Source organism: Sinocyclocheilus anshuiensis, unplaced genomic scaffold, assembly GCF_001515605.1.
Source record: "Sinocyclocheilus anshuiensis isolate Anshui unplaced genomic scaffold, SAMN03320099.WGS_v1.1 scaffold1100, whole genome shotgun sequence".
NCBI classification, from domain to species: Eukaryota; Metazoa; Chordata; class Actinopteri; order Cypriniformes; family Cyprinidae; genus Sinocyclocheilus; species Sinocyclocheilus anshuiensis.
In genome coordinates, this window is record NW_015552633.1 from 474,330 (window position 1) to 483,389 (window position 9,060).

The window sequence follows — 9,060 nt, forward strand, 5'->3', positions numbered from 1 at the left end:
TGCATACATATACTTCGTAGTAGACATCCTTAACTCCTTTCTGCTGTCTGTTGTTGGTGTTTCTTTGTTTGAACATGGCGCTTATCACATGCTGTGTGGTATCGGCGTTTGGTATCGGGACATTTTAACGAGTACGAGTACGAGTACAAGAGCTCAGTATCGGGCCCGATACCGATACCAGTATCGGTATCGGTGCATCCCTAGTAAATGATACAAGACACTAAAAAAGGGGGGGACTCAAGGTCTTTGTTACATTCCATTTAAATAGAGCAGATCTAAACAGAATGTTGTATACCCATTAAATACAGGATTGTGTACTGTTACATACCTCTCTTCCTTTATGAGTGACCAATGCAGCCAAAGGCTTGGCGTAAAAGCGACTGAAGGAAAAGCCAAGGCATCCATACATGCTGTTAGCTGTCAGCTTCAGGGCCTTCTGCCTGATATCATACTAAGAGAAAAGATTCATCAAGGCTTGCAAGCAGTGTTTTAAAACAAAAATATGATATTGGCAAAGCTAGAAAAAAAACTTGACAAACTGACAGCCTGTTACAACCCTCTACAGACACCTTGGCAATTGAATAGCCATTAGCAAGTAAATTTTTAGTTTACTCGCCAGACTGATATATATATATAAATATCTGAAAGTACACTCTTAACATCAGTCAGTCAAGCATTATAATATTATATGATAATCAAGTGTTATTTAATGATAGAACTTCAGTAATTAGAATTAAAACCTGGTAACCATGTATGAATGCATATTAGTCATTTTAACTGAATGGACTGCTGGTGGGTGTTTTTTTGGTCATTCAGTGTTTCTGTAAAAAAACGAACAATAATACTAAGATAATAATAATACTACAAATTCTACTACTAAAAACAATATGAAATGCACTAAGGATTAATTAGCTGCTGAATTCATGAATATCAATAACATTGTCTGCATTCGCTCAAACTGATTTGCTGAAATCAAAACAGGGACAATAATAGGTGAGCGCCAGCCAATGAGATTGCCGATCGCGCATTAGTTCCGCCCACGACCGGAGAACCCGGCATTTCTTAAAAGCTGAAGAATTCCAAAAGGAACTCCGTTATTTTGACAGGAAAATACAAAGAATATCGTTTACATGTAGTGCGTCAATTTTGCATGGTATGTAAGACTCTCTCGCTCTGTCTCTTTCTTTGCGTGTGTGTGAGACAAAGCGACAGCGAGTCATGCGCTTTCACACTAGAGTTTACGTTACGTCAAATACAGGTGCGCTGTGTGATGAAATGAAAAATAGCACAGATCGCTTGACAGAATGAAACTCTGAAGCACTCAGTCAGTGTTCGGCGAGTGAAAATATATCTGTGCTAAACTTATACTCAGCTTTCAACTCACACACTGGCGAGTAAAATCTGAGAATTTATTAGCCAGTGGCTAATATTAGACATCATTTAGTCGCCCAGAGTGAAGATTTAGTCGCATATGCGAATGATTTACTCGCAATGTAGAGGGTTGTGTTATCAATACAGAAAGGCATTGAAGTCTTGCCTGGGATTGTACTTACTTGCAAGTACACATCGGGGTTGAGGTCCGCTTGCTTCATTAGGTGTTTGACCTGTCGTCGACGCTCCACCAGTTTACGAATTTCTTTGGGAAGAATGCCCATCTCCAGACTCTGATCTGGCAACTCGGGAATTTCATCGTCATCCTCCTGTAATCATGGAAGTAGTTTAGGGCATGCTCAAAATACATAATCATACCCATGCAGGCAAAGCCAACCACCCCAACGCACCTCAGTTTTCTTGTGTGCATTGGTCGCTCCTCTCTCAACAGTAGTAAAGCAGATGTTGAACTCCTGGATGATGGAGGGGTACAAACTGTTGAAGTCCAACAGGAGAATGAACTTATCATAGAAACCTGATGAAAGAAGATAAAATAGATAATTTGGGATTATGGATGGGTATCGTTAAGGTTTTAACAGTATTGCTACTCTTACCGATACTGCTTATCGATTCAGTACTTTAACGGTATTTTTTGTTTTTTATATATATATATATATATGACAAATTAAGAGCTGAATTAACATTGCTTTATATTCTGAAATGTAAAATAAATATTTAATGAAACGAATATAAAACATCAATTTGTAAATGCACCAGTGTGCAGAAGAAACAAAGTAAAACAAACTGACAAATACAATAAAACAAATATGCAAATGAAATGAAATAAACAGTGCTTTCATTTTTTTCATGAAGTTCTACTAACATTACTGTTCAGGTAAGTAATAGCCTACAAAAGAAATCTAAAAGTAATCAAATGTAAATGAACACTACATAGTTTTCAGTGTATGTATTGATAGATTAATGATTATTAAAGCTATAACGTTATTCAGATTAAGAGCAGATTTGCATTTTGATGGCCCAAGCGCCAGTCTGTCACTTTAGGCTTTCATGTTGCGCGTGCTGAAACTCCTCCACGGGAGCGCGATCTCGCTTCTGAATTGCGAATAGCAAAAATGCATCATAGACAAATGTTTGAAAAACAGCTGGCGACTCTGGTGAGATAGAATTTGCAAGATAATGTATATATAGCAATAATAATGTATGTGTGTTTTCTTAATTTCTCCAGTAACTATAGCAGATCCGTTAACATCAGAGCTTATCGATACTCTTTTTAAGACCAAAACTGCCAAAAGACAGTTTTGGTCTTTCATAATTTAGCCCCGGGACCGATTAAATACCGGGTTTCGGTACCCATCCCTCTTTGGGAGGCACAAACATAAAATGCAACCAGTGATACGCACAAGGACATTGTGACTCACCAACTTTTGGGTCCAGCACCAGACCTCCAGCATATGCTGCCTTCTTCCTTGTTTTGTTGGACTTGCCCTTCCCTGAGTCAATATTCTCATCCTCAGCCTGAGAACAGAATTAAAATGAAAAGTTCACAAGTAGTATCAATTAAGGTTAAATGGTGTGATAGCTGCAATAATGGAGGGAGGAATCTGATACCAGATCTTGCTGTGGCTTCTTGAAGAATTGTTTGTCTGGGACAATGAAGTTCTTCTCATGGAAAGCATGGAGCAGTAGGTATTCATTCCTCTCAGAGCGCCCTCCCATCAGAGTACGAGACTGTGAGAGAACAAGCATTAAAAGAGAAAAGCATGACATACATGCATGCATCATTAATTAATGAATTATGTGTTTTATCATTTATGTGTTTTATACTAATTGTAATAAAAGAGCCAAGCTAGGATGTAGTTTGTCGAGGTATCTTACCATGACGTTACCGGCAATGTTAGTGATCTGCAATGCTAGCGGCAACACATTCAGCTCGCACATGATTTGCAGAATTAGCTTGGCATCCATCCAGGTAAGCTCCAAAAGGTAGAGTAAGTGCGGGGAATCACTATTGAAAAAGGAGAGAAAGAAACCGACAGAAAAATTTAAATACTGCCGCAAACATTCTGGATGAGGATCTGAAGCAAGGACTCAAGTTCAACCACACAGGTGGCAACTAACCTGTAGAAGTTCCTGATGTTCTCTGGTGGCACCACCACCCTCTCTGTCTTTAGGATCTGGGCAGCCAGCTCAGTCAGGTGATAACTCTTACAGCGGATCAGTTCTTTGGCAGAGATCTCAACATCACAAACCAGGCGTCCACAAGTGGCACTCTTCTCAGCAAAGCCACTGCGACCCTGAGATAAAAAAAAGAAAAAAAAGAAAAGATGCACAAATGGATTAAAACATGATTTTAAAAAATCATAATCTCATATGACTTCCAGTCCTCATTGAATTCGTCGCACCCCCAGTTTGGGCATGTTGGCTCTTCTTAGACGGCCGATCTTTGACCAGTGAGGCACTTTGCACACATTGATTCTCTGCAGGAGCACTTCAAGGTCAAATCCAAAGATGTCATGCCCCTACAGCATCAAAAGGAAAATGTGGTTGAATTAGAAAAAATAAATGAAATGCACCAGCAACACAACAGGTGAAGCCCAGGTGAATGCATGCTTTTGAACTCACAACTAACACATCTGGATCGATCTTGTGCATCTTGGCCAAGAAGAAGCCCAGAAGTGTACGCTCTGTACCAGCAATCTCCACTATACCGTTCTGAGTCAAATCAACAGACAAAAACATCAGGGGTTTATTAAACGCATTATTTCATTCATAATTCCAAAACAAAGCAAGCTTCATCTGATAGATAAGAACAAACTACCTTTTTTCTAACCGCATCTTTAAAGTCATATGGAAAGATGCAGTCGTTGGGCTTGCTCACCACTGCAACAGAAAATAATTAGTTACACATGCCAAACACAAGCTGTGATATTAATAAAATGACTCGGTTTAAATTTAACCCTTATAATGCATGAAAAACTACATATTTTTGCATTCCGGGTCAGTCAGTTTTGACATTGGATTTTATTTAGTTTTAAGTCATAACAAAATGTATCTAATGAACAACTTATCTTTAATGATTGAATATGTAAACATTTCAAAGTTTGTTACCATATTATTACTATACTTATTAATTAAAAAAAGAGAAATTCTTCTTATTTCAAACCATACATGAACTATAGCAAAACCAGTGTAATGCAAGAAATAACTATCAATATTTGAGAAACCTAATTTGAATATATAGTTATATGAAATCTATAAGAACATGTATAAGTCAAATAACTGATGACTATAACCAAATACATTAAATCTAGACATTCTTTTTCTAATAAAACATCAAAACAACAAATATTACTCTAGAATGTTTTCAAACAAGGTGTATTAATTTTACTTGCATAGACTTTCACTTTTAAGATGAAAAGATTATAAATTTTTCATGCTGCAATGGTTCAATATCAATAGGTAGCAGCAGTGAAATGTCCACTTTTTCAAACCTCCATTAATTTTCAAATTTAGACTATTTGGTCTTTTGTCATCCCTTTCAAATGTAGTTTATTTGATCAAGTTTGTTTATCACATACATTTGCTGTCTGTTTATAGTATGTTTGTGCATGCATACTCATATTTAGCAAGAAAATTCAGTCCCAAAAGTGTCTGAGTGGGAAAAATTCATAACTCATAGATATATGAAATATATGAAATAATCTCTTCTGACTCAAATGACCTGAATGTGTTATAAGGGTTAAACCAACACAGTTTTGGACTTTATGTTGAGGGTATTACTCTCACATGCATATTAAAATGCAGAGTGATGGAACTCACCACAGAAATGGGTCTGGAAAGGGGGCCGTTGTGGAGCTTTGTCCAGAGGGAATTTATGATGAATGAGGGCAGCGAGGGAAACAATCTGCTCAAGACAAGACAAGCAAAGGAAGTGATAATTAACTCCTTTAAAGCCATACTGCAGCTGAGCTACGACTTAATAGGGAATGATTCAATAATCAGTCATCAGAGACCTGCAGACAGGTCAGAGGTATCAGACACAGATTTTACCTCATTCTGGTGAGTCTTTGGGTTCTGCACAGTCTTAAGGCTTATAGACATGACGACCAGAGGAGGAGGCGACAGGTCTTTAACTACTGAGATCAGGTCAATCTTCTGTGCAACAGCCTCCACCTTAGACCAGCTAATAGGCTGATTGCTCAACTCTAGAGGGTACAGTGAGAGTGGACACAGTTAATGATTAAAGTACCTGGACAATTATCCAGTTTTACCGGAAATACTTACAGGAAATACAGAGCAATGGTATGTTTGTATATTTTTAAATAAAGACTCACGAGGGGTCTTCACATCAAGCCAGCAAGGCCCCCGGATCTTCCTGTTAAGGAGGAAGTGTTCTAAACTAGAGGTGTTGGTTCCAAACACATGGGAAAATGTAGAACCCTTCAGCTCAGATGGCAAAGGAGGAAGTTCAGCCTACAGAAACACAATATACACATCACAAAAAATGTCTCCGACGCCAAGATTCTAGGAAGTTTCTCTAAAATAGACATGACTGTTTTGAGTGTATAAGTGAGAGATGTCTACTCACAGAGTATTTGACTTCAAGGTACTCGCACTGTGAGGGTATATCTGGGATTTCAAAAGCGTAGTTCTTTGTCACTGGCTGTTGGAACAGGGGAAGCACAGTTTATAAATTCATATTTGTAGCACGAAAGGCAAAGAAAACAGAAATGATAGGTATTAACAATTACCTTGGACTTAAACTTCATGATTTTTAACTTCTCAGACAGACTGTTGAACTCCTGATACACATCCATCATTCCTACTGGACAGTCTGTCTGCTTGCCAGTTGCCAGATTCACTTTCTAAAATCACAGCAACAATTTAAAAAAAAAAGTGAATTAAAGGTGCATGTTTTGTATATGCACATCAACTAAAAGGTGGTCTTACATGTTCTCTGGGAAGGAGATGCATCGTCCTCTCAATGTTTTTTACAGCAACACAACAGCTGACATGTGCTTTAGCTAACTCAATCCAGACTTTTCCAAACAGGTACACCACACCTGGAGAGGAAAACACAAATAAACTGTATAACACCACTTTTAAAGTTATCAAATCATTGCAATTCTGTAGGAATAAGAAGGAAAACTTGGGTAAATTGGGCATTTGAAGTCAAAGCAAATATATAACCATCAATTATAGGTCACAGAAAAGAGCTAAAACTATTAGAATGGATTTGTATGCACATGTATTATGCAAAATCATGGAGGAGGAGATGCTCACCAGGTTGGTTGTACTGGTCTTCAAAACCATCCAACCAGTAGAAGCGGAAGACCATATCTCCGTCAGGTCCCTCCACCAGCGGGAGTTGGCTGGAGTCCACCTGCACTTCCACAGGAGCCTCGTTGAGTTCCCCCTCCTCAATCTTCTCCCAGCCCATGCCACCACCCAGTCCGGATCTGAGGAGCGCAAAGAAGATGGTTATGGCAGAAAACGGCTTTCTCTGTAGGAGGACTGTTACATCAATTCATATATAGACAATTCTTAATTCAAAGCCTGTTTGTTGCAGACATACATTAACATCTCGTCCTGTGGCTCAGTCTTGGGCTCCACGTTAACAGTGGAGGTGGTCTCAAGCTCCGCCTTCACTTTCACTGGCTCCTCCTCAACATTCTCTGCCTCCATGGGCTCATCAAAGTCCATCTCATCAAACTCAATTGCCTCTTCTAAATACAAATTTAAATTACAATTAAAAGCAATACATTTTTTAAAGGGGTCATATAATGCGTGAAATCAGTGGTTAAGTTGTATTTACAACTCCAGAACACTTCAACCCAACCATCATATGACCCCTTTAAGAAATTGCACCTAAAGTCTGTAGGAAGGAAGGAGGGCAGATATACCTTCAGGCTCCTCTGCCTGGGGCTTCTTTATCTGTGTAGCAGCTGGTTTCCTAAGTTGAATGTGAGCAGAAGACCTGGGTGAAGGGTCAGCTGGAGGAACCCGCGTCACCACAGGTCTGGGCTTCGACATTTGGACTCCAGGTGACTCCTGAGAGATAAACAAAGGGTTTTAATATAGAAATAATAGAGTTTTTTTATATACTAATCCAAAACAATGTAAATAAGTCTAAATTCATGTATTTTCTTCTGTACACTACTAATCAAAAGATCAAAAAAAAGTCTCCGATTCTCACTAAGGTCGGATTTATTTGATCAAAAATACAGTAAAAATAGTAATATTGTGAAATATTATTGCAATTTATAATGACTACCTTTGGCACCTGTGGTTTGACTGAAAATGGATTCATAGGTGATCCCAGTGTTTTCTTCTTCTTCAATGTAATGACTGGGGGTGGAGTGAGCAAAACTGGTTTCTGTGAAACATTCAAATGGTTATGTGGTCATACACCTGCAATAACTGGTATACTGTAGTGCAAACACTGTAGATAGAAAGCACCTACAAGATGCCTGTATTAAAAGTAGAAAGCTATTGATTTGATACAAAAGGTCATAAACATTCACCTCAGAGTGCAGGTCCTGCAGAATATCTCCCAGCAGATCATCTTGAGACAAATCCACATGTTTCTATAATGCAAACATGGTAAAGACGATTCTATTATACCTGTCTGACCTTCATTGCAGATGCCAAATAATGACAGAACATTCCTTCATATTTAAGTGCAGGTTCATTTAATTAATCTTTGAATTAAACATTTACATAAAGGCCTATGTTATGCAAAAATACCAAACTGGGAACAAAGTGGCAAAGTGACTCATACCTCAGCAGGTTTCTTCACATTGCTATTCATGAACATGCTTTTAATGCTGTTGGGTTTACTGACAGATACTTTTTTCACATTCTTTTTCGAATCCCCTCCCTTTCCACCTTGTTTACCTGTTTACAGTTAAATGGAGAGCAAAAATAACTGGTAAAGACAATTCAGGGAAAACTGCTTAATATTGCAAACTGACAGAAAATAAAATAACTTACATTTAGAATTTTTCTCCAATGCGTCATAATCCAAATCTTCATCAAAGATTTCTCTGCCATCCTCCACATACCCTGTCCCATCTGTCAAAGACAACAGACATTCAGCTGGTGCCCATTTAAGCACTGAGGTCAGTAGAAGTATGAAAATTTGACTGACCATCATCAATGATCCAATCATCATCCTGTCTCTCCCGCACCATTTTCGAGTACTGCTCTTCATCCACCTCCTCATAGACGCTGGTGAACTCCTCCACCTGATCAGAACACAATGTCAAAACACTGGAACAACACAGAAGATGTGTACATCGAGAAAACACCAAAAGCTGGCATGCAACTCACCTCGTATTTAACTTTCTCTCCCTTCTTGGCTCGTTTAAGTTGCTCTAAAGCCGACTTGCGCCCCACTTTCTCTTTTTTCTGCCGCCTGGAACGTGAAGTGGCAATGCCACACGTGTCGGATGTGTCTATAGGACAAAGAAATGTGCTTCAGTAAAATCAAACTGCATTAAGTTTAAACATACTATATAGAAAACTGCAAAATGACAGGTCAAGAGTGACACATGAAATTAAAATGAATGGAAGATTATAAACAAATCATTGTTATAATTTTCCAGCAAAAGCTATTATGGAGTTACATCACATATGCTGTATAATTTTATTAATATTCAAAAAAAA

General features: G+C 38.3%; 1 protein-coding gene across 3 annotated transcripts in view; it reads right to left on the bottom strand.

Moving 5' to 3' along the window:
- Positions 1 to 9,060, bottom strand: part of pola1 (polymerase (DNA directed), alpha 1) — a 56,350-nt gene that overhangs the window by 46,501 nt on the left and 789 nt on the right. For all 3 annotated transcript variants that reach the window (XM_016458061.1, XM_016458060.1, XM_016458059.1), the window contains exons 2-26: positions 8,725 to 8,849; positions 8,543 to 8,639; positions 8,386 to 8,466; positions 8,174 to 8,289; positions 7,917 to 7,979; positions 7,667 to 7,768; positions 7,296 to 7,443; positions 6,968 to 7,118; positions 6,676 to 6,851; positions 6,343 to 6,455; positions 6,144 to 6,257; positions 5,981 to 6,055; positions 5,727 to 5,865; positions 5,443 to 5,597; positions 5,212 to 5,296; positions 4,211 to 4,272; positions 4,015 to 4,104; positions 3,795 to 3,911; positions 3,511 to 3,686; positions 3,268 to 3,397; positions 3,001 to 3,120; positions 2,811 to 2,907; positions 1,782 to 1,906; positions 1,554 to 1,700; positions 329 to 451 (exon numbers count right to left, since the gene is read on the bottom strand). In XM_016458061.1, coding sequence (XP_016313547.1) covers positions 329 to 451; positions 1,554 to 1,700; positions 1,782 to 1,906; positions 2,811 to 2,907; positions 3,001 to 3,120; positions 3,268 to 3,397; positions 3,511 to 3,686; positions 3,795 to 3,911; positions 4,015 to 4,104; positions 4,211 to 4,272; positions 5,212 to 5,296; positions 5,443 to 5,597; positions 5,727 to 5,865; positions 5,981 to 6,055; positions 6,144 to 6,257; positions 6,343 to 6,455; positions 6,676 to 6,851; positions 6,968 to 7,118; positions 7,296 to 7,443; positions 7,667 to 7,768; positions 7,917 to 7,979; positions 8,174 to 8,289; positions 8,386 to 8,466; positions 8,543 to 8,639; positions 8,725 to 8,849 — 2,927 coding nt within the window. The remainder of the gene's footprint in view (positions 1 to 328; positions 452 to 1,553; positions 1,701 to 1,781; positions 1,907 to 2,810; positions 2,908 to 3,000; positions 3,121 to 3,267; positions 3,398 to 3,510; positions 3,687 to 3,794; positions 3,912 to 4,014; positions 4,105 to 4,210; positions 4,273 to 5,211; positions 5,297 to 5,442; positions 5,598 to 5,726; positions 5,866 to 5,980; positions 6,056 to 6,143; positions 6,258 to 6,342; positions 6,456 to 6,675; positions 6,852 to 6,967; positions 7,119 to 7,295; positions 7,444 to 7,666; positions 7,769 to 7,916; positions 7,980 to 8,173; positions 8,290 to 8,385; positions 8,467 to 8,542; positions 8,640 to 8,724; positions 8,850 to 9,060) is intronic.